We start from the raw sequence: 27,478 nt of genomic DNA, 5'->3' as shown, positions 1-27,478 counted from the left end.
TCCCTTAACAACCTCTGCTTCCACATGGGATCAGATGTTAAGTCCACTGAGAGACTACAAGTTATATCCAAAGTGTCTAGAGGTGAGAGCGTACCTGCCCTCCCCTGCATTCTCGAGAGATTAACTACACAACTGTCCTGCTCTGCAGACTCAGCTACCCAGTCCTCCCTCTGAACCTGAGCCCTGGTCTACACTTGGAGTTTAGGTAGAATTTAGCAGCGTTAGATCCATTTAACCCTGCACCCGTCCACACGAGGAAGCCATTTTTGTTGACTTAAAGGGCTCTTAAAATTGATTTCGGTACTCCTAGGGTTACGATATTTAACAAATAAAAAAAGAGGACTCTCCACGGGGCCCTGGCCCCGCCCATTTCCCCACCCCAGCCCCGCCCCAACTCCGCCCCCTCCTCCTTCCCACTCCCAGCCACGCGAAAAGGGCTGCCCGAGTGCTACCGGCTTCACGGTTTGCCGGGCAGCCCCCAGACCCTGCGCCCCCGGCCAGCGCTTCCCCAGCGCAGCTGGAGCCCGGGAGGGGAAGCGCCCAGCCGGGGGCGCAGGGTCTGGAGGCTGCCCGGCAAACCATGAAGCCGGTAGTGCTCAGGCTTCGGGCAGCCCCCATGCCTCCGGACCCTGCGCCCCCGGCCGGGCACTTCCCCTCCCGGGCTCCGGCAGCGCAGGGTCCGGAGGCATGGGGGCTGCCAAAGCCCGTAGCGCTCGGCTCTTAAACAGAGCCGAAGAGTCAGGGGAGGAGCAGAGCCGCCGCGGCCAGAGGCTCTGCTCCTCCCCTGACTCTTCGGATCTGTTTAAGAGCCGAGCTGCCCGAGCACTACCGGGTTCGGGCAGCCCCCATGCCTCCGCACCCTGCGCTGCCAGAACCCGGGAGGGGAAGTGCCCGGCCGGCGGCTGTGGTCCGGAGGCAAGGGGGCTGCCTGAAGCCCAAAGGATTGGCAACAGCATGATTTCTGGGTAAGATCTGATTTGTATATTGACCTGGGTGTGTAGCTGATCCTTTGGGATCAGGAGAACCTTTAACTGGGGACAGTGGTTTTAATAACCACTCATCCTTATAAGCAATGTTTCTAGTGGTGATACAAGGGGACTGCAGTATCGGAGAGAATTACTCCTCTGACTTGGTTAGCCAGAGTGATGGCACAGAAGTTCTCTTTTTGGCTGGTTTGGTGTACCTTGTGAGTGAAGGACTGCCAGTCTTGGGCAGTGCCTGGCCTTTCTCTTAGCAGTTCATCCTGAATTGGATACTCTCAGTATTGTCTCACTAAGGCCTTGGCTACGCTTGCGAGTTACAGCGCTGTAAAGCCGCCCCCAGCGCTGTAACTCACTCCCCGTCCACACTGGCAAGGCATTTGCAGCGCTGTATCTCCGTGGTTGCAGCGCTGCATGTACGCCACCTCCCCGAGAGGAATAGCGAGTATTGCGCCGCCGCTGCGGCATCAGTGTGGCAGCCCAATGCGCTGTGACTGGCCTCCAGAAGTATTCGGCAGTATCCCACTGTTAGGCCCAAGAAAATGGAGTACAGAACAGGTTGTTCGGCCAGCTTAGCCGAAGTTAGACTAACAGTAGTTGCTGGGCCATTCCTGCCTGTCTCTCTGTGAAACCTGAGGACATCCTTGCTTGAGCTGCAGAGACTGAGATAAGAGGGAGGGCTGCATTCTTGTACCAGATGTGCTAGGAACAGTTTGTTTGGACATACTGTGTCTGTTCTTTGTCTGTTCTTAACTTCCCCCCTCTCTCCTAGTTTCTGGTGTATGATAACAAAGCTGATAAGAAGTTGCTGAGGCAGCACAAATTGTTTGTAGTGTTAAAGAAAATAAATATGCATGAATATTAGAAGCTTTCTAACTAATAAAGGGGGATTGGGTTGTTTTAAGTAAATGTCTATGACGCGACAGAACTGTCTATATAACCTCAGTAGTTATTGTAATCGTGGCTGGTTCTCTCTGGAGACGGGCTGCTCTCTCTTGTTGTGTGCACTCCTCAATAAAGAACTTGTTACTGGACCTTGCTGGTGTTGCCTGTCTCTCTGCGGTCAGACAACGAACCTTGCCATCTGGGTTCTGAGTCCCGGACACCACAATGCCTGTTCTAGCCACTCTGGTCATCAGTTCAAACTCTACTGCCCTGGCCTCAGGCAACCAACCATGTGACCTGCCCTTTACATTCCCCGGGAATTTTAAAAATCCCCTTCCTGTTTGCTCAGCCAGGCGTGGCATGGAGTGCTATCAGCGAATCTTTCCAGGTGACCATGCCTCCAAGCGCCAAGCAAGCCCCAGCATGGAGCAATGGTGGATCTCATCACTGTTTGGGGGGAGGAAGCTGTCCAGTCCCGGCTGCGCTGCAGCCGTAGGAATCATGATACCTTCGGGAAGGTATCAAAGGACATAATGGAAAAGGGCCATGACCGGGACGCCCTGCAGTGCAGGATTAAAGTGAAGGCGCTGCGGAGTGCCTACCGCAAAGCCTGCAACGCAAACGGCCGCTTGGTTGCTCCCCCCGTGACCTGCCGATTCTACAAAGAGCTGGATGCGATACTTCGAGTTAACCCCACCTCCACTCCGAGCACCACCTTGGACACTTCAGAGCTGGGGTGGGAGGAGGAGGAGGAAAACGGGAGTCAGGGTGGTGGGCCGCATGGAGACACCCTGGAATCCCTGGAGCCATGCATCCAGGACCTTTTCTCGAGCCAGGAGGAAGGTAGCCAGTCGCAGCGGCCGGTACTTGGTGGAGGACAAACAGAAGAGCAGGTTCCCGGTAAGCGGTTTTTTTTTGTTTTTTTTTCAGGAAGGAATTTTTTCGGTGTGGGCTCTTTGGGAGACGAGGGTTAGGCATGCAGGCCTAGATACGGAATAGTGCATTGATGTGGTTTATCACATCGCGGTAATCGGCCTCGGTAATCTCTTCAAATGTCTCATCCAGAACGTGTGCAATGCGCTTGCGCAGGTTTATCGGGAGAGCCACCATGGTCCTTGTCCCAGCCAGGCTAACGTGTCCGCGCCACTGTGCCGTGAGGGGCCTAGGGACCATTGCTGCACACAGGCAAGCTACATATGGGCCAGGACGGAAGCCGCATTGCAGTAGAAGATCCTCCCTTGCTTCCCAGGTCACCCTCAGCAGTGAGATATCGTCCAGGACGAACTCCTGTGGAAAACATTGGGACAGTGTTCAGTGTAGGTGCCCCCTGCAGCTGTTGACTCTCCCCAAGGCACAGAAACCAAGAGGACAGTGCAGCCCTGAAACAATCAGTCCCCCTTACTCACCATTTTGAGGCTCCCGTGGGTTATGTGTGCTCTGTTTGGGATGGGAAAATTATGCTATTGTGTAGACCCTGTGTGTGCCCTTCTTAAGTGCAGGGGAAATCATTACTCTGTCTGGTATAAACAATGCTGCCGCTGTTAAATGTTACGTTTTGCCTATAAAGCTGCAACAACCTTGAGACCTCAGCCGTCCCTCTTATCGCCTGCTCAAAGGCTGCAAAGACTCAGGAAGAGACCGCAAAAAAAAAGAGAAGACATGCTGCAAGAAGTGATGCAGCAATCTATTAAAGAGAATGAGAAAGCACAGAACTGGAGGGAGAGAGAAAGCAGGATCCACCAGGAAAACGCAGCGCATCGGCAGCAAAGCACGGAGCACTGGCAGCAAAGGAGGGATCGGCTCATCTGCATCCTGGAGCGCCAAGCAGACGCTATCCAGGAGCTTGTAGCCATGCAAAAGGAGCAGTACCGCAAATGCTTTCGCCCCACAGCCCTTGTCCCAAAACTCTTTCCCTTGTGCCCCACTGTCACCTCCAACCCACTTTCCGCAACTTCTGCATTCTTCATGCCACCAGCTGCCTCCAACACCAGTATCTTCACCACCCAGCCCTGAAAACCATGACCCTTACCCTCTGCACTCAACCCCCATCACCAGCAGTATAGCTATCCTGAAGTGCAGCACTCACAGCACAGCACACCAGACAGGACATACGCGAATCTGTGATTGTACCGTTCCCCACTCCACTCCCTTGCCCTTTCTGATTCCCAAGCAGTTGTTTCTTTTCAATAAATGGATTTTTTTGGCTTTGAAAACATTCTTTATTATTGCATAAAGTAAAAGATTCCTTCGCCCAGGAACTAAACAGGCACTGCAAGTCTGCTTGTCTGCTTAGCAAACACTGATTCCTAAAGATTGGAACTACTGCACTTCACTCCCGTGCAGGACACCAGATATCACTGCTGGTTTTCAGCCTCAAATTGCTCCCTTAAGGCATCCCTAATCCTTGCAGCCTGCCACTGGGCCCCTGTAATAGCCCTGTTCTCTGGCTATGCAAATTCAGCCTCCAGGTTTTCAACCTCAGAGGTCCATGCCTGAGTGAAGCTTTCACCCTTCCCTTCACAAATATTATGGAGGGCACAGCACGCGGATATAACCACGGGGATGCTGTGTTCGGCCAAGTCCAGCTTCCCATACAGAGATTGCCAGCAGCCCTTTAAACGGCCAAAGGCACACTCCACAGTCATTCAGCACCGGCTCAGCCTGTAGTTCAACCATTCCTTGCTGCTCTCAAGGCTCCCTGTGTAGGGTTTCATGAGCCACGGCATTAACGGGTAAGCGGGATCTCCAAGGATCACAATGGGCATTTCAACTTCCCCTACCGTGATCTTCCGCTCTGGGAAAAAAGTCCCGGCCTGCATCTTCCTGAACAGCCAAGTGTTCCAAAAGATGCGTGCGTCATGCACCTTTCCTGGCCAGCCTGTGGTAATGTCAATGAAACGCCCACAGTGATCCACAAGCACCTGGAGAACCATAGAGAAATACCCCTTCCGATTAACGAACTTGGATGCTAGATGGGGTGGTGCCAGAATAGGAATGTGTGTCCCATCTATTGCCCCTCCACAGTTAGGGAACCCCATTTGTGCAAAACCATCCACTATGTCCTGCACGTTACCCAGAGTCACGGTTCTTCTGAGTAGGATGTGATTAATGGGCTTGCAAACTTGCATCAACACGATTCCCACGGTCGACTTTCCCACTCCAAACTGGTTTGCGACCGAGCGGTAGCTGTCTGGAGTTGCCAGCTTCCAGATTGCAATAGCCACCCGCTTATCCACTGGCAGGGCAGCTCTCAATCTCGTGTCCTTGCGCCGCAGGGTGGGAGCGAGATCCTCACACAGTCCCATGAAAGTGGCTTTTCTCATCCGAAAGTTCTGCAGCCACTGCTCATCATCCCAGACTTCCATGACGATGTGATCCCACCACTCAGTGCTTGTTTCCCGAGCCCAAAAGTGGTATTCCATCGTGCTGAGCATGTCTGTGAATGCCACAAGCAATTTCGTGTCGTACGCATTACGTGGCTCGATAGCATCGTCGTACTCCTCACCCTCAATGTCACTTTGGATCTTAAGGAATAGTTTGACAGCCAAACATGACTTGCTGGCGAGACTCATCAGCATAGCCTCAGCAGTTCGGACTCCATTACCCGCAGACAGATCGCACTGCACAGAAACCTTTGAAAGATGACGCCAAAGGTGGACGGAAACAAAGGGATTTCTGGGATGCAAAGTGATGCATCATGGGGCAGTGGGACAGGACCCAGAATCCCGCGCACCCACACCCCCTTCCCACAACCACGGTGCCAGAATGGGAAGAGGTGCTCTGTGGGATAGCTGCCCATAATGCACCGCTCCCAATGGTGCTGCAATTGCTGCAAATGTGGCCACGCCACTGCGCTTGCAGCTGTCAGTGTGGACAGACTGTAGCGCTTTTCCCTATTCAGCTGTACAAAGACAGGTTTACCTCACAGTGCTGTACATCTGCAAGTGTAGCCAAGGCCCTAGAGGCTGACGGCATGTGGCCACCACCAGAGTAAGGTCCAACCTGCAGCACAGCCAAGGCCTGAGAAGAAGGTCTGGGATGTATGAGGAACAGACATTCCAGAGACAACTGTTTGTGGTTCCCCCCACAGAGCGGGTGATGTGTTTTCCTTTAATCTTTCCCACTTTTTGCCTTATATTTTTTTATTATTTGCTGTTTAATAAATTGCATTTGTTCTGAACTCTGTGCAATGCTCAAGAAGCATCTAAGGAAACACCCCACAATGGGGATACCTGTCCTGAGTGATCACAACAAGATGGGGGGCCAATGCCGCAGGAGCCCTGGGCCCAGCCTTGGGGTTATGGGGACCAAAGTAAAAGGGGAGTCCACGAGGTCAGGGAGGCCTCTGGGTGAAGGGAGTGGGAGCGAGGACTCAGATCCTTTTGCTAGCCAATTCCACCGGGGTTGTGTATAAGCCAGGAATGTTCCCCACAATAGCAGGAGTGTTCCCCCGCTTATTCAAGTGCATAGTTATTGGTTTGTCCTAAAGTTATTTAAGTATTTTAAGAAAAAGTGTCACAGCGGCCACCCATGAGAGTTGCTGGACACACTCTGAGACCATGAAAAATTTGGTTGTGAGAACCCCTGGCCTAGACACTCATAATGGTCCCTTCTGACCTTAAAGTCTGTGAATCTAACAGAAGCCCGACACAGAGGCCTTGGCTACACTGGCAATTCACAGCGCTGCACTTGTTGCGCTCAGGGGTGTGAAAAAACACCCCCCCGAGCGCAGTGAGTGCAGCGCTGTAAAGCACCAGTGTAATCAGCGCCTGCAGCACTGCACGCTCGCTCGCAGCGCTGCAAGCTATTCCCCTCGGAGAGGTGGAGTACTTGCAGCGCTGCGAGAGAGCTCTCGCTGGCGGCGCAACTACACTCGCGCTGTGAATCCGCGAGTGTAGCCAAGGCCAGAGATGCTGCAGAGCGATGGGTTGATCGCTGGGACCCAGGAGCGGCTGGGAGGCGGCTCTGGGGGGAGCGATCGCTGGACTCAGGCCCGGCAGCTGGAAGTGACTCGCAGCCGCTGCGGTGACTCTGGCTCCAGGCTCCTGGCGAGATCCCCGAGCCCCGGCGGCTGGTGCTGGGAGCCCGGAGCCCTGGCTGCAGCCGGGAGAGGGGAATCTCCAGCAGGGCCCTTCCCGCTGCTCCCCAAGAGCCTCTCCCAGGGCAGAGCCCCCAGCCCGGCCAGGCCCCTTCCCGGCCCGGCCCCTGCCCTAGGGTAGGGTTACCACATCTAACAAATAAAAAAAGAGGACCCTCCACGGGCCCTGGCCCCGCCCATTTCCCCATCCCAGCCCCGCCCCAACTCCGCCCCTTCCCCACCCTAACCCCGCCCCCTCCCTCCCACTCCCAGCCACGGGGAAAGGGCTGCCCGAGCACTACCGGCTTCACGGTTTGCCGGGCAGCCCCCAGACCCTGTTCCCCCGGCCGGCGCTTCCCCAGCGCAGCTGGAGCCCGGGAGGGGAACCGCCCAGCCGGGGGCGCAGGGTCTGGAGGCTGCCCGGCAAACCGTGAAGCCGGTAGCGCTTGGGCTTCGGGCAGCCCCCTTGCCTCTGGACCCTGCGCCCCCGGCCGGGCACTTCCCCTCCCGGGTTCCGGCGGCGCAAGGTCCGGAGGCATGGGGGCTGCGCGAAGCTGGTAGCGCTCAGCTCTTAAACAGAGCCAAAGAGTCAGTGGAGGAGCAGAGCCGCCATTTTCCCAGACATGTTCGGCTTTTTGGCAATTCCCCCCGGACGGGGGTTTGAGTGCCGAAAAGCCGGACATGTCCGGGAAAAAGAGGACGTATGGTAACCCTGCCCCAGGGGGCCCCGCTCGGAGAGAAGGTGAGAGAGACCCGCCCCCCCCATCTCACCCGGGCTGCAGGGGGAGGTTTGGCCCCAGTCTGCTCCCAACGGAGCTGGCTGTGATTCCCTGCCCTGGGCCCGGGAAAGCTGCCGCCACCTCCCGGTGTGTGCGGGGTGGGGGGAGCCACTCCTGGGGGGCTGAAGGGGTGGGAGCGGGAAGAGGGGCAGGTGTAGATAAGGGGGGAACAGGAATGTGTGAGGGGCAGGATGGGATGGGGGCAGGAGGTGGCTGAAGGGGGGATGTAGGGGAATCAGTGAGACTTATGGGGCGGATGGGAACAGGGCTCCAATTGAGGGAAACTGAGTGGGGGGGTCACTGCGAGCGGAAGGGGGGGATGTGTGGAGGGGAGGCTGGGGAGAGCCAGACTGGCTGGGGAACGGAGGGAAAGAGGGTAGGGGGCGGGGAGAAAGGGTGGGGAGAGATGCAAGGCAGCTCCCCCACCCCATGGGGCAGAAGATGGGGAGGGGCTGCCCCATCCAGCAGCCAGACGCTGTCAGAAGCTACAAGGCAAATATCCAGACACCGCCCCCTCCCCCCTTACTCCCATGCCCTGTTCCCAGTGTATTATTTTCAGATACACCCAGGCTGGTGGGGTCTGTGTCTCCTGAGTGTTGGGGGCTGCACAGGGCCCTGGTCTAGGGTGACCAGACAGCAAGTGTGAAAAATCAGGACAGAGGGTGGGGGAGGGGGGTAATAGGAGCCTATATAAGAAAAAGCCCCTAAAATCGGGACATCTGGTCACCCTAGTCAGACCGGAGTCCCAGCTGGCTCTGGCGGAGGGTGAGTGCGGATGGGCCAATGGGATCAGCCTCTGCCTGCCTGGCCCTGGGGGCTGCAGGGGCAGGACAGGGAGGCTCAGGCATTAGCTGCTCCGGTTCTGGCCAAGGGAGAGGAGGAGGCTGGTGCTCCCTGGCTCAGATGCTGCTGCCTCCTCTACCTGAGAGCCCAGAGTGTGAAACTGCTGCTCCCCAGCTGGGGCTGTGCCAGGGACAGACCTTCATTAACACCCCCTGGCCCAGCCCAATTGGGGACTTTCACCGTGCCTGGAACCAGCCCCGGGCTCTGCCCACACCAGCTCTGAGCCGGAGCCTGCAGGTGATGGGGAGACCCAGGGGGAAGCACTGGGTCTGGGCAGGAAAGTGACTCTGCACAAAGGGCCCCTTTCAGGGACCTGTGGTGAGTTTGTACCGGAGGGGGAGGGGTTCCCTGTGGGTCTGCGGGTCCCAGAGCTGCTGCCCTCAGTGACACAGCCAGGCTCACCCTGGAGAGCAAACGCCCATGGGAACCGGACAGTCCCCAGTTCTCCCAGGCAGAGGGGAGAGGGAAGGAGACAGTAAGGGGAGGGGTGAGACCGAAAGGGGCAACAGGAGCAAGAAGTGGGGAGGGAAGTTCCCAGCCCTGCCTGGATCCATTCACTGCACAGACACAGACACAGACACAGACTGACTCTCCTGGGAACAAGGGGAGGAGCTGACAGAGGAGAAGCCAGGTCCTGCCCTGGCCGACTCCCTGCACTGCTGGGGGGACACGCTGCCCTCGGGGCCAATGTCAGGGGGATCCCCCAAAGTGGCTCCTTTGATTCGGCTCTTTTCTAGCATTTGTCTTAGAGACTCTGTCCCTAGAGGGGCGTTAAAAGTGTCTCAGGGGTTCAGTGCTGGGGGGAGGGGTGGGGTCTGTGTTGTGATAAAGTGACTGAGGGTTTTCCCAACGTGGCAGAGCCCAGAGCATCTGTCTGCAGGGAGAGAGCATGGGGGGAAGTCGGGGTGTGACATGGACTCAAGCTCCTTCTGAATACACCTCCCCCCATTGCCCTTTCGCCCCAACACGCTGAGGAATCACATCCACATGTCGCTCCAGATCATCCCATCTTCCAGGGGACAGGGAAGGGAAATGGCTGTGATGGAGCCAGCTCAGGTAGGGGATTTTCAGGGCGGGGCTGGGAAAACTGACCAGACTCCCACTGCTGGTGCCTGACCCCACTGGCCAGAGGCTGCTGTGATATATGAAGGGAAGCTGTTGGGATTCCTGTCCCTGTCTCTGGCTCAGAGCTCTGCTTCCTGCATCAGCCTGTGTCTGGCAGGTGTGTGGGAAATGAGAAGACCCTGCCCTGCTCCATGTGCTCGGGGGGACAAGGAGCTCTCACCTTCTCCCCACACCCTGAAGCCTCCTGGCTGCTCTTAGTGGGGGGGAGGGTTCTACTTTTATGTGCCTCCTCCCCTGTGACTAGTGGGATTGTGGCTGGGGCAGCAGGTGCTGAGTGGGGGACTCTTGTTGTTTCAGATGCCGGTGAGCTTCGAGGAGGTGGCTGTGTATTTCACCCAGGGGCAGGGGGCTCTGCTGGACCCCGCTCAGAGAGCCCTCTACAGGGACGTCATGCAGCAGAACTACGAGACGGTGACCTCGCTGGGTAAGGGATTCCCGTCCCCTCGGTTATCACAAGCTGTGGGGTCTGCGTATCTGAATCTGGTCAGTTGGATTGCGGGGGAGGGTTGTATAGTCCACAGCTGTAGTGAGAGAGAGAGAGACTTTCATCTCCATTCCCCCTTCAAGGGAACAGGAGAGTCTGAAACATAATGGACATGAAACATGATGTTAACTTATCCCCATCTCTCCAGCTTTCAAGGGGCCAGAAGCAGGGTGTTGCCCTGCCTGTGTTATTTCTCCTTCACACACCGTTCACCTTCCTTCCAGGGACTAGCTCCAGCCATGGGGAGGGCTCTAAGTCCTGCAGGCTTGGAAATAGGCAGGAGTTTAACACATGAGATGTGTGTGTGTCAGCAAGTCCACCAGAGCACAACTATCCTGAGAAATCATAAAGAGGGTGTAACAACACCCACCCACCCCCAGATGTCTGCTGTTCCCAAGGGGTCTGAGTTACCACAGTCCCATGTAGGGTCAGGTTAAACTCAGGGAATGTTTCTTGTGACAAACTATCACCGCTCCATTCACCCTGATCTTACCTGATTTCACCCCCTGTGCAGGATTCCCCAGTCCCAAACCTGACCTGATCGCCCGGCTGGAATGAGGGGAAGAGCTGTGGGTCCCCGATCTCCAGGCCGGTGAGGAAAGGGGGAGCTCGAGAGGCACCTGCACAGGTGAGGAGTCAGGGATACGGAGACAGAAAGATCTGGCGACTGAAGGAAAAAGCTGGGATTCCCAAAATGTGCCGTGAGTGAGAGCCCTCAGTTCTGCCCCGTCTCACCCAGGTCAGGGCTGTTGTATCATCAAGGCAAAGATCGGTCACGGCTTCCCACCCACTGCAGAAGACATTTTTGAGAAGAGCTGAAGGGAATTTTTCCCAGGACTTGGAACAGGGAAATACCTGGGGAGATCGACACAGATCAGAGATGCAGCTGGAAAACTATCCCAGGAAGAAACTGGATGAATCCACTCAACGTGACAGAGGATGGAAGGATGCCAAGGAAACCACAGTCCAGCAGACAAGTCACTATGAAGAGAAACCTTACAAATGTCTTGACTGTGGGAAAAGATTCCGTTTCAGTGCAACCCTTCATACACACTGGAGAACCCAGACAGGAGAGAAGTCCTGTGAATGCTTGGACTGTGGGAAAAGCTTCAATAAGAAGCCATGTCTTATTGTACACCAGAGAGTGCACACAAGAGAGAGACCCTATAGATGCCTCAAGTGTGGGAAACGTTTTGGAAAAAATTCATACCTCATCAATCATGGGTGAATCCATATGGGAAAAAAACCCTATAAATGCCTTGAGTGTGGGAAAAGTTTCATTCAGAGATCAAATCGTACTAAACATCAGAAAACCCACACAAGAGAGAAACCCCATAAATGCTTGGACTGTGGGAAAACTTTCAGTCAGCGCTCAAGACTTATTAATCATAGGAAAATCCACACAGGAGAAAGACTGTATAAATGCCTTGAGTGTGTGAAAAGTTTTGTACACTATTCATCCTTTACTATACATGGGAGAATCCACACTGGAGAAAGACCCTATAAATGCCTTGAGTGTGGGAAAAGTTTTGCACAAAATTCATCCCTTACTGTACATGGGAGAATCCACACTGGCGAAAGACCCTATAAATGCCTTGAGTGTGGGAAAAGTTTTCTGCTAAATTCATCCCTTACTAAACATGGGAGAATCCACACAGGAGAAAGACCCTATAAATGCCTTGAGTGTGGGAAAAGTTTTGTTTACAGAACACAACTTACTGATCATCAGAAAACCCACACAAGAGAGAAACCCCATAAATGCTTGGACTGTGGGAAAACTTTCAGTCGGCATTCACACCTTTCTCGACATGGTAGAATCCACAAGAGGGAGAAACCTTATAAATGCCTTGAGTGTGGGAAAAGCTTCAGTAAGAGCTCAGAGCTCACCAAACATCAGAAAATCCACAAGGGTGAGAGACCCTAGAAAAAGCCTGACTGCAGGAAAAGATTCAATTTGACTTCACACTTCAGTGATCCACACAACAGAGGGACCTTGAATGTGCAGGAAGCTTCATTAGGTGCTCCCAGAGTATCAAGCATCCTCAAATCCGCACAGGGAAGAAACCTCTGAGATGTTCTCAGTGCGGAAAATGCACCAAGTGGAGTTAACACCATGTTGGACATCAGAGACTCCTCCACACAGCAGGGAAAATCTCTCAGGGTCCTGACTAGGGCTGGCCATGGTGACAAACCCATTTCCTCATTCCCACACACAACAGGGACATTTGGCTTTCAGGAATCCAGTTGCCCATCGCTGGGGTGAGAACCCAGCAGCAGCTGGTCAGTGACCCTCTGGCTCTGCCTGGTCTAAGCAAACCCCAGGCAAAGGAGGAGAAGCCCCGATCAGCCCCTCCTTCCTGCTGCAGCCCTGGCTGCTGAGCTGATGGGCCACAGGTGGAGGAAGGGAGAGAGAAACTCTGCCAGATGTTCTCTCTGCCTGGCTGAAGTTCCCCCCTCTCCCTTCCCCTCCCAGCCGGGATCCTCCTGCCATGGAGATAAGGAGAAGGACACTTGGACCAGGCCCCACCTTCACTCTAGACCTCTGTCCCCAACCCCCATCTTCCCCAGCCCCTGGGCTGGGCTCCCCCACTGGCTTGCGGCTGTTCCCTGCACTGGCCTGGGACTCAGGAGACGTAAGCTCTGTTCCCAACTCTGCCTGCAGCTTGCGGGGTGACCTGAGACAAATCTGTGCCTTCCAGAGAGGGAATAAATGGGGAGTGATAATATCAGCCTCCATCTGTCTAAGTAGTTGGGATTATCTAGGACATGTCCTTTGTTCCGCCGTCCCCTTTTCTAGTTGGACTGACCCTGAGCAGTTTATTCCAATCCCCCATTAGCAGAGAGATTGTTAGAGTCACTAAGTGCCCCCTTTGCGGTGACATTGTCTCATTCCCAGATACCCTCATATTGCTCCAGGTTATGATGAAAATCATTTCATTTGTTGTGGTGTTTCTCCATTACACACCAGCATTCAATGGATTCTAAAGAAGTTGGAGCAGGGATAGCAAAAGAAAGGGGTGTTTTAGCATCTGTGTTGTTTGAGGGGGACGGGGTGAGTCCAGGGGATTCCCTCCTGCCCCATAGGCCTCAGGCATCTTCTCTGACAGAGCAGCCTCTGCCCAAGCCGTGAGAGTTTATCCTCTTCCCATTTTACCCCTCCACCTTCTTGTGTGTCATATACCACACTGTCCTTTGCCCACCATGCTTAGGAATCACGCTTTGATTCTCAATGAGACCCCTGAGGGCTGGCGAAGAAAATGTCACATCCCTGATGGGGGGAGGGGGAATTCAAATGAACCCCAAAGCACAGTTTGAGCTTCAATCCCAGCCTCCATCTATTGGTAAAGTGGCATCTGGAGTTTCTCCAGCCCAGTCCAGATCATTTGCAGATACAACGTTTTGGGTTAGATTTGTCTTGTTTTTCTCTTTCTTTTATGAGGATGATGCTGAAACTTTTGTCAATAACACAGCCAAGTAATGCGGCGGTGCTGAGTAAAACACGTTCAGCCTGTTCAGAAGGAAATGGGGAAATTTGTTCTCCAGATTTTGAGTTTTAAGATTTTCTGGGATTTCACTTCATGAATCGGAAAGTGGCTTGTAACCCACCCTGCATTGTGGGTGGTTCTCTTTTTGCTGACGTCTGTTCTGTGACATATTTTGATATTAAATTATTCTGACTGGAGGGAGCTCAGATTGATTGGGGACTTCAAAAGACAAATGATCGTTTGCCAAAGTCCGCTTTTCTAGTTCTCTTTTCATGTTTCACTAGCCTTTGTCATGAGATTTTCTTCTTCTTTGAACAATGAAAATGACCAGTGCGAGTGCTGGATACATACTCTGAGAGTCAGAGACTGAAATGGGGAAGGAAGTTACATCGTGATCCCTGCAGAGATGTGAGATACAGTCAGGAAGGGGTGGATGGATAGGGCCTTGAAAGGGCACTGTTTGCTCTTGCGATCTGGAGAGCTGAGTCTGAGAACTGTGAACTCACTGCACATGTCCCAGAGAGAGAAATGTCCTACGAGTGCTGTGTGAAGTCACCCTTGAACTCTAAAGGGCTACCAAAGTTGGTGTCACTAGGCATAACCCTAGGTAACTCGGGAGGGTGGAAGACCATGAGTGTCGATGAAGCCTTCCTGCACTAGGCCTAAATGAACCAAAGTCCCTCCATGTTTAAACTCTAATTGACCTCAAAAGCCAGGTGCAGAAATTGGAATGTGTAACAGTCAGTTATCAGTTGCAACACCGCTCATACCGGTACCAAGTGGTAATAATGAGGCCAGCATGTTTCTGGCTGAAGGGGAGATAATAAATCAAAGGGAAAAAAGACACAATAACGGTTTAAAGAAGTGTTACTAATGAGCTAGACTTATAGCCGCCAAGATGATTTAACTGCTTAAATGTAATTGCTACCTGCTTAATATAACTATTACCAGGGAAGGGAGGGGTAGAGGGAGAAATCGGGGGGGGGGGAGAGAAGGGAAGAGCTTAGCTGCAAAATGTATAAAAAGAGAAAAACTGTTTATGTTGGTGTGCTTGATTTGAGACGTGCCAGTCTCCTTGCACCGCTTTGAGATCTCAAATAAACTTTTTTTGTCTGCTTCTCCACCCTGGTGTGTTCATTGGCGCGAAGCACACCGGGCAATGAACCCCGCTGTTGCTGTCCTCAGGCCCTCTGTGCCGGCAACACCAATGATGCCCGAAGAGGACTGATGTGGAGAGGGGTCCCCGTCTCCCCATTGCTCAGAGGAGCAGGCAGGGCAAATGCCTCTCTCATGGATTGTGAGTGGTTTTCTACCAGCTTTTATTTGTTCCTCTTTCCCTGGCGCCTGTGTGTGGCTGAAGCAGGGATGTGCTGGGTTGGGGCTATGCCAAACTGGGCATTGGATGGGGGCGGGATTTAGCTTTTATTTCTTGGTTTGAAAAGAATAAAGTAGAATTTAGTCTTTCAAACTCCCGGTGTCCCTTGTCTTGAATAATGTGGGGGGAAAAGGTCTTTAACGGACACAGCGGCAGTCTGGGAAGCTCCTTGGTGGTGTTACTTCACTAACCCTGAGCTCCACACGCGGCAGGTTCCAGCTGTAACGTTTTCTCTGGGTGCCCTGGACTGTGAATCACCTGGTTACCCTCCTGCCTCAGCGCGAGGGAGACGTGCTTCTGCTAAACTGGGTGTCAGTTCCCTCTCACCCCCAGCCTTTAGCTCCCCAGACAAACTCCCCAGGGCTCTGACAGTCCTTACTTTGCCTTGCAGGTTCACACTAGACACGAGCTTTTCCTCCAGCTCCTCTGACGTATCCTCCTGTAGCATCCAGCCCCTCTCCACTGGATGCTCAGAAACTCCCAGGTAAGCCGGCCCCAAAGGGACAATACCAGCTTGTTTGATTCAGTTTGATTCAGCACCAATATAACATCAACATGTTGAGATATTTTTAGTGAAAACAAACAGGAGTTTATTAAGTAAGATTTAAGAGAGAGTGAGCAAAGAAATCAGACCAACCCATTACATATCAAACAGCAGGTATAACAGGATTCGGATAGGCTGAATTTAACAAGTAAAATCCATGGCTAAAGCATTCTCCCAGGTTTACCGGCCACCATCGTTGGGATCCTCCTTTCCATGAATGCAAAACGTGCTCTCGTGTTTGCTGCCTGAAGATTGCAGGTGCTGGTCTATTCCCGCAGGTATAGTCCAGTAAACAACTGATGTGCCCCCCCACCCTTTTCTTCTCCAGTGTGCTCTTTCTGTTGACACTATATGCAAATTTGTCTTGGATTGTGTTCACCTACAACGCTTCATCTACATATGAATGAGGGAGAGAGATGAGTTGACATCCTTTTGTCTGGCAAACCCTGTTTGTCACCCCTGCTTTGATTCTGATGTTAAAACATATTTTCCAGTATATAAACATAGTTCCTTAAAGATCATCTGCCCACATTTCTCGCAATGATCCTGAGGAACAATGTTACATGAGGCTTTATGAGAGCCCGCCCATGACCTGCTGTGGGTAAATACTATGAAAGCAATGCATTAGGTGTAGTGAGTTTGTCAGGCCTGAGAGGCATTGCTGTCATAGAACGATGCACCCTTTTCCAGGTGACATTGAGGGGCTTTTAGGGTCATGCCAGAGCTGCCAGTTCTTCAGGTTTTTTATGGGACTGTGAGGAAAATTTGTCATCTGCAAGGGAAATCCCCTCTGGCTGGCATTTCCCATGTGCCCACCTCCTGTGAAAAGAGTCCATGCATCTGGGGAGGCATATCTTTGAACCTAGGTGGAGCAGTTGTGGGTAAGAATGATAATAGTGTGTTTTGTAAAGGGCTTTGAGATCTCCTAATGAAAAGTGCTATCCAAGAGCCAGGCAATATTTTTTTTCTTTTTTTGGGGGGGACGACTAGCAAAACAAGGCCCTCCACTTAACTCGGTGGCATTTATCTGTTTGGAGTTGATGCAAAAACTTTTGGATTGCTGCATCTGATCAATTCAGAAATTGCAGGGAATGTCATAGGCAGCCCTCGGGAGATGGCTGGTGATTTGGGTGAAAACTGGAAAACTATTAGAGGATATGGAGGTGGTACTTGGGACTCTCCGTAGACCCTTCTGCTTCAACCAGGTTTGCAAGTGTCTACAGATCAAAGATCTGGCTGATGGCAGCTGCTAAGGCCTGGCTCAGCAAATGGACTTTGTTGTTGTAAAGCCCAACTTTTAGATGTCTAGAAAATCACTGACACAACAGTAGGATCCACAAAGCCTGTGTTGATCCCTAGGCTCCCCGTACCAGGCATGTGGACAGACAGGCACCTAAGAATGGGATTCACACAACCCAGCATACTAGGCACTGGCAGGGAGCTGCAGAAAGTAGCCAACAGGAGATACTGAGGGGAGGGACATGTCCTAATTCCCACCCTTCTCCGGATATCAGCCCTCCCTGATTGAGGTGCCTCTCTCTAATTGTGGATCCCCAGCTGGGAGCCCCCTGTTCTGGGGTCAGATGTTGAAGTGCTTGTAAGAATGAGTGAGGCAGGCACCCAGGCCCCCACAAAGCAGCCAGAGGAGGGGAGCGTGGGGTGATTTCACCCTTCAACTCTTATCCCAGGAGTTGTTGGATCTGTCACCCTGATGTGGGAGACCCAGGTTCAGTTTGCCCCTCTGCCTGAAAGGAAGAAAGGATTTGAACAGAGGGGATCCACTGCTCCCAGGACAGTGCTCCCACCACTGGGCCATGGGATTTGGGGGTCCCTCAATCTCTCCTGTGGAATCTGGGACACTTTGGAGCAGTCATCACAGAGTCCTTGGGAAGGGGGACTGGGCCCTCCCAGGCATCTGCCCCAACCACTGGTCTGCAGAGTCAATCTCTCGCTCTGGCCCAGTGAACTGTTTGCACCTGGGCTGGGAAAAGAGCGAGGGTGACCAGGTGTCCTGATTTTATAGTGAGTGCAACAGTCCCAATATTTGGGATTTGTCTTCTATAGGTGCCTGATTTTTTGCACTTGCTAACTGGTCACCCTACCAAGGGGGCTTGGATGAAGGTCTCTCCCCACCACAGACCCTGCTGCACCGTTCCAGCTCCCAATACAGGAGGCTACAGCTCGTGACCCAGGCTAGAAAACAGAGACAGATGGAGCACAGCTTCCTCTGTCTAAGCCAGGACTAGACCCCTTTGGACACAAGAGCTACTGAATCAACTATATCCTCGCATACCTCCCTCCCCTCCAGATGCCCAACCTTGGAGGGATCAAGGGAAGTCCAGGCTGGATGAAGGCATAGGCAACCTAGAAATGAGCCTGGAACTCACTCAGGTCTCGGAGGGAAGGCTCAGGAATCTGCCCCACGACAGTGCTCAGAAGGAGCTGTGTTGGCTGCCTGCCCCACTGACCCCATTTCAGGCAGGAGGTGGAAGTGAGGGCTAGTCAGTGCCCAGGCTTGAAGTTGAGTGAAGGAGGCTATAACTCCATGTGCCAGGTCACAGTGCTGCTCACTCAGTTTTGGCCCCCAGTGCCCCTCCCCCACTATGATGGGGAGGGGGGCATCAGTGGGGCCAAACCTGAGTGGGCAGCAGAGCACTGGTCCCTGAATGAGCCCAGTTGGAGCTTCGCTGCTGATATCCAGGTGCCCAACAGGGAGCTGCAGTCAGTGCCCAGACAGGGGAGTCAGCTGGAGAGGGGCAGAGGGGATCCCAGGGAGGGGGGCAGACATGAGGGGGTTTAAATAGAGCCCAGAGCGGGTTCATCTGGACCTACAAGTCACTGGCACCAGGGCCAAGGCTCTGACATCTCCATGACCCGAGCGAGGGGAGCAGAGCTGGGAGCTCCGGCCCAGGGCTGGTAACCAGTGAATGTGGTGTGGAGAGAAGAGACCAGCTCTGCCCAACTGCTCCCTGGGCCAGTCTGTTACTAGAGCGAATCACACACAGAGTGTCCCGGCTCCCCTCGCCCCTGGAGTCTCTGGAACAACCCGAGTCTCCCTAGAAACCCCCCTTCTGCCCCCTCCCCGGGGTCTGCACGTCTCCCTTCTGTCCCCCCATTGATCCTCTGGCTTCTATGCAGGATGCTCCCAAAGTGCTGTGACCAGGGGAGGTGAAGCCCTGATGGGAAAGAGGGGCCGTATGGGAGAGGTTGATCGCTAGGACCCAGGAGCAGCTGGGAGGCGGCTCTGGGGGGAGCGATCCCTGGGCTCAGGCCCGGCAGCAGGAAGTGACTCGCAGCCGCTGCGGTGACTCTGGCTCCAGGCTCCTGGCGAGATCCCCGAGCCCCGGCGGCTGGTGCTGGGAGCCCGGAGCCCTGGCTGCAGCCGGGAGAGGGGAATCTCCAGCAGGGCCCTTCCCGCTGCTCCCCAGGAGCCTCTCCCAGGGCAGAGCCCCCAGCCCGGCCAGGCCCCTTCCCGGCCCGGCCCCTGCCCCAGGGGGGCCCGCTCGGAGGGAAGGTAAGAGAGACCCGCCCCCCCGTCACCCCCGGGCTGCAGGGGGAGGTTTGGCCCCAGGCTGCTCCCAGCGGAGCTGGCTGCGATTCCCGCCCTGGGCCCGGGAAAGCTGCCGCCAGCTCCCGGTGTGTGCGGGGCGGGGGAGAGCCACACCTGAGGGGCGGGGGCAGGATCATGTTACCCGTCCCCCGCTGCTTTGTTTCCCCGCCCCTGGCCGCGCTGGTGTGGACGGAGGCTGCAGCTCAGGGAGATCTGAGGGGGGCAAACAGGGAGGAGGAGAAGGTGGGCCGGGGCCAAACTGAATGCAGGGCTGGGGGGGGGCGACTGGGGGCCGGGGAAGGAGCGGGGCCCAGGGGCACAATCAGGGCCGGGGGCAGCACAGGCGCTGGAACGGGGCTGGGATTCGGTTGCGGTTTTGCCGCGGCCACGTGGCCGAGACTGGTGCTGGCGTCCCAGCGCCAGGGGGTCCCTCCGGCCAACATGGGGCTGCCTGAGCTAATGGTTAAGGCCGTTTAACCGAGAAGCCTAATGTTTAGCGGTTAAGCTTTTACATCCCCATCTGCAACCACATCTCCCCCTGTGTCTAGTGTAACAGTTCCTGTTTCTATTGCAATGTTGTAATTTGAGTTCAGTGCTGACAGATTTCATGGGCTGGTCTCAAAACTCCCTCAACTTCCTTTGATCCACCAATGGGGCTCGCCTTAGCCAATTGTTATTTTGTCTCTCTATCCAGCACCCTAGTGCTTTATCCCATGTCCTATTTGTGTGTAGAACTTGGTTCCCAAATATTCACTAACAGCCAGAAGTTTCAAGGTTGAAGGCACCTAGATACTTTGTACCAGAGGGGTAGCCGTGTTAGTCTGGATCTGTAAAAAGCAACAGAGAGAGTCCTATGGCACCTTTAAGACTAACAGATGTATTGGAGCATAAACTTTCATGGGTGAATGCCCACTTTGTCGGATGCATGCATCCGACGAAGTGGACATTCACCCACGAAAGCTTATGCTCCAATACATCTGTTAGTCTTAGATACTTTGTAATATGCCACTAGTGGCCGAAATCCTTTAAAAAATCTGTCCCTAGGGGCCTTAGAGTGTCTCCTATACAGGGCTTCTCCAAAGGAACTTTGTGATATTTTCCCCCCTAAGCATAGATATACAACCCCAAGATAGATTGACAACCCCAAGAATTCAAACCCCATGAGTTATGCACCCAACAGTTTAGAATTTAAATGAAGAAATGAATAAAATTTGTTTTTGGCTTATTATCTTTTTGTGGTTGAGCCTTTGGGGTGTACTAGCTTCTTAGTTTTACTGCTACCCCTTCCAAAGGGTCCCTATATCTAGGATGGTTGTACAATCCTGTAACATTTGATGCCATTTTATACTTCCAGGAACATGTGATTCCCCTCCCCCACTTGCAATTGAAAATTGATTTTAATGCCTTATTTCTGTAAGTAAGCCCCCATCCTGCACACTCTAAATGGCCCACTTGACTTTTCTATGACTTCATTTATTGCATGCAGCGATGTAGATTTTTCTACCACGTTGTTTGTTGCCTATTTAAGTTCCCAGCCTTTTATGGATGCTACATCTTTTGTTGTGATCCATGTTCTTCCTTCTGGCAAATGTACCGATTTCTACAGCCCAAGTCAAATAATTTTAAAAACAAATTGCTCTGTTCCTCCTTTGCATTGGTCAGGCCGGGGGACACCGTGCTGACCTCATCCTTTCCTTTTATGTTTTCACAGTAGGATAGCTAATGCAGGTTAGTTGCCCCATGGTAAATATGCCCATTTTCTTATAGACGCAGACTCTATTGCTGATTCCAACGTTAAATGGCCCATTATTGTTTATGGACTGAAAACTCTGATACTGATTGTGTGGCTACTACTCCTGTTCCTTTGCCAAGCGCTGCCTCTGAATGTCTGCGCCTGTTTGTGGGGGCGTCATGAAAAAGAAATGAAAACATTTAAAACTAAAGAGTTAGCACTTTCCCACCACCACCATTTCCCCACATTTCCTTTCCTTTATTTCCTCACAGCTTGTCTGTATGGTCTGATGCTAACAGTGTAAAGTTAATGCAAATAAATCCCAGGGCTTCAAACCCCTGTGTGGCCGCTCTCATTCAGATGTAAGGTGGCCTTCGTTTCGACAGTGGCGGTCAGGGCAACCACAGACAAGTGCAGGAAACCTTCCCCTCAACACTGTAATTCATCAGGCCTTTGATCTCTTCTTGAACATGTTTAAAGCTTGGATAGTCCAGGTGCAACCCACATTCGATGTTTCAAGTCCAAAAAAAAAGGCAGTGGGGCACTCGTCTCATCTTCCCTGAGTGTTGCCTTGTGTGGAAACGCCATAACAATATTTCAAAGCTTTGACCTGACAAAATTTCATGAGAGGGGTTGAGGTTGAAATGTAAGGTGATCTCGCTCCTCCTCCCTCTCCTGCAAAGGACAGGACATCCTTTAGGAGCAGGAGAATGAAGGCCAGATAGTTTCATAGCAGATCCTGCTATACAGGGATCCCCTTTCTAAGCAACACAGACCAAGTGGGAATGAACCCCCATTTTGGTGCTTTAAACTGTAAAGACTCTTTGATCTCAGCCTCTCCTTGCTCGCTAACCACAGGGTAGCTAAACTATATCTCTTACTAACTAGGCACTGCCATGACTAGGTAACTTATACAGGCAGCATTCAGGGGCGGCAGGTTTGTATAACTTTTGGTGGTGCCCAGAACAGATCCAAGTTCCACCCCCCCACACCTGCCTTGTAAGCCAATATACAGTAACTCCTCACTTAAAGTCGTCCCGGTTAATGTTGTTTTGTTGTTACGTTGCTGATCAATTAGAGCAGTGGTCCTCAAACTTTCTTTTTCGCGGACCACTTGAAAATTGCTGGGGGTCTCAGCGGGCCACTTAATGATCTTTCCAAATGTGGAAACTCCACTAATTAGGTGGGTGGCCCTTCATTCTCTCGTGTGCGGCCACCCAGGCGCGCACCTTAGAGGGAACTATCCGTGGACCACCTGTATGGAGCTCGCAGACCGTGATGGTCCGTGGACCACAGTTTGAGAACCTCTGAATTAGAGAACATGCTCGTTTAAAGTTGCGCAACACTCCCTTATAAGGTTGTTTGGCAGCCGCCTACTTTGTCCACTTTCTTTGCAGAAAGCGCAGCCTATTGGAGCTAGTGGTGGGGGCTTGGAATCAGGTTGGACCAGCAGATGCACAACAGCTCCCCTGAGTTCCCTGTGTGGCCTTGGAGCTGCTCCTGTGAACCTCTTGCTTGCTGTGCAGGGGGGAAGAGGGGTGCTGATGTCAGGGTTTCCCCCTCCCCTGCTCCTGCAGAGCAGGTGAGGGGACACGACAGGGCTCAGGACAGAGGGAGCTTGCTGGCAGCAGCTGCTGTCTCTACTTGCTGATCTACTTAAAAAGGCAATGTAGTTAGAGTGGGGTCAGCCTACTTTAAAGGGGCAATGCGCGTCTCTCTCTGACACACAGGGTGTGTGTCTCTGTCTTTCTCTGCCATGCTGTCTCCCCTCCCTCCATTCGTGCTGCCTTGTAGAGTGTGAGGCTACATTAGCAACAATGTGTTAACCCTTGAGGGCTCAGCCGAGTGCTAGTTCATCATTTAGCAGTAAGGCATTCCCTGGGCAATATCCCACCCTCTGACTTCACCACCTCAACCAAGCTTCACAGTCGTTATCACTGTGTACAGTATTAAATTGTTTGTTTAAAACTTATACTGTGTATATATGTGTGTGTGTGTGTGTGTGTGTGTATATATGTGTGTGTGTGTGTGTGTGTATAAAATATAGTCTTTTGTCTGGCAAAAAAGAATTCCCTGGAACCTAGGGCCCCCCCCATTTACATTAATTAATTGGATTCACTTAACATTGTTTTGCTTAATGTAGCATTTTTCAGGAACAGAACTACAATGTTAAGTGAGGAGTTACTATATATTTTTTAAAATAATGTAAAAATGTGAGGGCTCAGGGGTGGGGCTGGTGATGAGGGGTTTGGGGTGTGGGAGGGGGCTCAGGGCTATGGCAGAGAGTTGGGGTGAGGGCCCTGGGAGTGGGGCAGGGCTGGGGATGAGGTGTTTGGGTTGCAGGCAAGCCAGAGAGGAGGACTCCCCCAGCCCTCTCCTCGCAGGCAGCAGCGAGCTCTGAGGGAGGGACCCCTCCACTTCCCCCCTGCACCACAGTCACCTCACACCACTGTCAGTGCATGTGCTCCTACGGCCCCTCTCAGGTCCAGGAAGCCCCCTTGCCTCCCCTGTGGTGGGTGCCGGGGCGGGAAGGCTGCCATCACATGTGTGCCTCCTCCCCTGCTGCTGCCCTCACTGTAGTCTCTCTCAGGGTGGGGATTGGGGCTACCCCTTGTCCAGCATGGGGCAGGAGCGGTGACTGCGGGTGGTGGGCCCCCCTGTGCTGGTGGAGGATCCCAGCAGAAAATGAAAGGGTCTGAGTCAGAAGGGCAGGCTCAGGGTCAGTCTGCCCTGGCAGCAGTGGATGGGGGGCACTAGGACCCTGCGGCGGCAGTTGATGCCCGGAGCCAGCAGAGCGGAGGCAGCGTGGAGCTGCAGGGGAGAGGCAGGGACGCTCCCGGGCCTGGGGGAGGCGCAGGGGCAGCAGGCGGTGACCGGAGAGAGACCTGGCCCTGAACATTGGTGGTGCTGGGCCCTGAACATTGGTGGAGCCCGGGCACCAGGGCCCACATAACTCGCCGCCCCTGGCAGCACTGTCTGTTACCCCTGTCGTACATGGGGATGGTCATATCGGTGAGTCTGTGACTGCCATGCTCACAAAGGTGTGAGGCACAGTCCGGCACGTGTAACAAAAATCTATTAAGCTCCTTTCACACATTGTCGTGTTGTGGCTCAGCACAGGTGCAGCGCGCAGGGCTGATCTTGCTCCAAAGCATCCAGAAGTAGGGAGGGGCGGTTACCAGACATGCTCTGTATTTGTTTCCAAAGCTGCATCGGATGTTTTCATTGCAGGCCAGCCACCTGGCCCGGCCGCTCCTTCTTTACTCACCTGAGAGCTGAGGCAATCAGAGCTTGGAGGGGAGATAGGTGTTTAAGACAGCCCCGTGTCACAGAGTCACAGTCTCCGTGCCCTGGAGCTGCTATGAATGAAGCCAGGCAGGACTCTGGTGCAGTGTCTCCCCTCGGAGCACACTCTCACCAGGGCAAGAAGCTTTCTGGGTCTGACCTTGTAGTATTCGGCACCCCTGTTCACACCGCTAGTCCACCTGGATGGGACACCTGGGGAAGCCTGACCCGCTCCTCACAGGGGCTGTGCACCCCACCTCCACAGTCAGCTGTGACTCTCAGCCAGCTTGGAAAACAGACGGGTTTATTGGTTGCTGGGAACACAGCATAGAACAGAGCTTGTTAGCACAGAAATCAGGAGCATTCAGCAAAGTCCATCTGGGGGGGAATCCAGAGTCCCGAGCCCTGGACTCTCCCCGCTGAGTCCCAAACCAGGCAACTGACCCACTTCCAGCCCCCCATCCTCAGTGATGCCCAGCTGTCCCTCCTCCGTGCTTTCTCTCCTTCCCAGGAAAACAGGTCACCTGGCCTCCCCCCTCTTTGTTCTCCAACACCTTCAGCTGGTTCCTTGCAGAGGACGGGCTCCAGCCATCTCTTGCCAGGATACAGAGTGCTGGCCATTCTCTGTGCCTAGGCAGCCAGTCTGCAGTCACCCCTGCCCACTAGGGATGTCCACAATCATCACACACCCGTATTCCACCCCCGATACTTGAGTAACACACAGGGAAAGGGAGGCACACACAGTATTCAGAAAAAACATTAAGAACATTCCCGCTTCATCACACCCCTCTGAGACCAGACCAGCCCCTAGGATACCTAAGCCTGCAGGTGATGGAGAAACCTGGGGAAAGGGCTTGAGCCAGACAGGAAAATGACTCTGCACAAAGGGCCCCTTTCAGGGACCTGCTGGGGAGTTTGGCCTACAAGGAGAGGGGCTCCCTGTGTCTGTGGGTCCCAGAGCTGTTGCCCTCAGTGGCACAGCCGGGTTCAACCCCCGTTACCAGTGTCAGTGGCTGAGCTGTGTAATGAGAGCAAAGGCCCACGACAATGTGGCAGTCGCCCGTTCTCCCAGGGTGAGGGAAGAAGATAAAGGGGAGAGCGGAGAGACTTGACGGGCAGCAGGAGCAAGAAGTGGGGAGGGAGGTTCCCAGCTCCCAGCCGTGCCCAGATCCATTCCCTGCACCCCCGGGGCAGTCAGCTCTCCTGGGAACAAGGGGAGGAGCTGAGAGAGGAAAAGCCAGTTGCTCACTCTGCTGAGCACCGCAGGACTGAGGGAGACGGGGGAGAGCTAGAGGGGTTACAATACACTGTGGGGCAGTGTCCTAAAGTGACTCCTTTGATTCTGCTCTTTTTCCAGCATTTGGCTCAGAGATGCTGTTACTGGGAAGTTTAAAAGGGTTCCTGGAGGGTTTAGTTCTGCTGGGAGGGGCCTGGGCTGTGTGGTAATAAACTAACCAGGTTTGTTCCCAGCATGGCAGAGTCCAGAGCATCTATCTGCAGGGAGAGAGCCTGGGGGGAATCAGGGTGTGATTTGGACTCAAGCCCCTTCTGTAACCTCCCCCATCATCCCTCTCGCCCCCACAGGCTGAGGAAACACATCTAGACTTTGCTCCAGATGGGCCCGTCTTCCAGGGGACAGGGAAGGAAAATGGCTGTGATGGAGCCAGCTCAGGTAGGTGATTTTCAGGGAGCTGCTGGATGAGGTGAGGGAGAGGCAGGGAGGAAAAGGGTGTGATAAACATTCCCCCATTTCTAAAACAGGACCCAACCCCGCTGGGCATACTGACCAGACTCCCACTGCTGGAGCCTAAGCCCACTGGCCAGAGGCTGCTGTGAAATACGAAGGGAAGCTGTTGGGATTCCTGTTCCTGTCCCTGGCTCAGAGCTCTGCTTCCTGTATGAGCCTGTGGCTGGCAGGCGTGTGGGAAATGAGAAGACCCTGCCCTGCTCCGTGTGCTGGGGGGTACAAGGAGCTCCCACCTTCTACCCACTCCCTGAAACTTCCTGGCTTCCCTGAACAGGGTGGGGATGAGTTTCTGCTTCTCCAACCCTCCCAGAGCTTCAATGTTTTGTTTCCCCCTCCCCGTCTCCTCTGTGACTAGTGGATTCTGGCTGCAGCAGCACGTAGTCAGGGTGGGACTCTTGTTTCAGATGCCGGTGACCTTCGAGGAGGTGGCTGTGTATTTCACCCAGGGGCAGGGGGATCTGCTGGACCCCGCTCAGAGAGCCCTCTACAGGGACGTCATGCAGGAGAACTATGAGATGGTGACCTCGCTGGGTAAGGGATTCCCATCCCCCTGGGTATTAGAAGCTGTGGGGTCTGCGTGTCTGAATCTGGTCAGGTTCTTCCCTGGTCTTTTGGATTCGGGGGGACGGTCACGTAGTCCACAGCTGCAGTGAGAGGGAGACTTTCATCTCCATACCCCATTCAAGGGAACAGGAGAGTCAGAAACCTAATGGACATGCTAATTCATCCCCATCTCTCCAGCTTTCAAGGGGCCAGAAGCAGGGTGTTGTCCTGCCTGTGTTATTTCTCCTTCACACACCCGTTCACCAGCCCTCTTGGGACTAGCTGCAGCCTTTGGGAGGGCTCTCGGTTCTGCAGATTTGGAAATAGGCAGGAGCTTAGCACCTGAGCTCTGTGTGTGTCAGCGAGTCCCTGCAGTACATCTATCCTGAGAACTCCGAGTGAGGGTGTGACCACACCCCTGTGCCCCCAGATTTTTGCTTCTCCCAAAGGGTCTGGGTTACCACAGTCCCATGTAGGGTCAGGTTAAACTCAGGGAATGTTCCTAATGGCAAATACTCTACCAGTGCTCCCTGTGCCCTGACCTTGCCTGATTTCACCCCCTGTGCAGGATTCCCCATTCCCAAACCTGACTTGATCGCCCGGCTGGAACAAGGGGAAGAGCCATGGATCCCGGATCTCCAGGACTCCAAGGAAAGGGAGAGCCCGAGAGGCACCAGCACAGGTGAGGAGTCAGGGAAACTGACAAAGAAACCATCTGGCGAGTGAAGGAAAAACCTGGGACTCCCAAAATGTGCAGTGAGTTAAAGCCCTCAGTTCTGCTGCACCTCACCCAGGTCAGGGCTGCAGTCAGCAGGTGTCATAGCATCAAGTCAAATATCAGTCCTGGCTTCCCACCCATCCTGTTAGCTGTCGGGAATTTCCTTCTTGACTTTACTTCCCTGGGAGTGTTTGGGTGGGATGTGGAGGCAGAATTCAATGTCTCTATCTCCCCAACAGTCACTGTGTTGTGTTTTCCCGCTTTGCTATTCCCCTTTCTGTCCTTTCCCCCCAGCACAGACAGTGACTCCTGTCTGGCTTCTCTCT

General features: G+C 53.6%; 3 protein-coding genes across 7 annotated transcripts in view; all 3 read left to right on the top strand.

The window, feature by feature from the left end:
* Nucleotides 1–27,478, top strand: part of LOC101948742 (zinc finger protein RFP-like) — a 1,201,957-nt gene that overhangs the window by 681,825 nt on the left and 492,654 nt on the right. The gene's annotated exons all lie outside the window — the stretch shown is intronic.
* LOC101939631 (zinc finger protein 850-like) overlaps nucleotides 1–27,478 on the top strand; it is a 109,428-nt gene that overhangs the window by 70,928 nt on the left and 11,022 nt on the right. For 3 of the 5 annotated variants that reach the window (XR_010592001.1, XM_065564340.1, XM_065564339.1), the window contains exons 3-4: nucleotides 26,296–26,422; nucleotides 27,003–27,116. Coding sequence is in view for 4 of the 5 variants with exons in the window: in XM_065564340.1 (XP_065420412.1) it covers nucleotides 26,296–26,422; nucleotides 27,003–27,116 (241 nt within the window). In the remaining variant the exon portion in view is untranslated. Of the gene's footprint in view, nucleotides 1–18,818; nucleotides 19,092–25,728; nucleotides 25,817–26,295; nucleotides 26,423–27,002; nucleotides 27,117–27,478 lie in introns of those variants that run through there. The other 2 variants (XM_065564341.1, XM_065564342.1) reach the window with 2 other exon arrangements.
* LOC122172934 (zinc finger protein 84-like) overlaps nucleotides 9,527–27,478 on the top strand; it is a 47,319-nt gene continuing 29,367 nt past the window's right edge. The window contains exons 1-2 of the mRNA XM_065564612.1: nucleotides 9,527–9,620; nucleotides 9,987–10,113. Coding sequence (XP_065420684.1) covers nucleotides 9,552–9,620; nucleotides 9,987–10,113 — 196 coding nt within the window. The 5' untranslated portion in view covers nucleotides 9,527–9,551. The remainder of the gene's footprint in view (nucleotides 9,621–9,986; nucleotides 10,114–27,478) is intronic.

Source organism: Chrysemys picta, chromosome 12, assembly GCF_011386835.1.
Source record: "Chrysemys picta bellii isolate R12L10 chromosome 12, ASM1138683v2, whole genome shotgun sequence".
NCBI classification, from domain to species: domain Eukaryota; kingdom Metazoa; phylum Chordata; order Testudines; family Emydidae; genus Chrysemys; species Chrysemys picta.
This window is presented reverse-complemented; position numbering and strand designations above follow the sequence as displayed.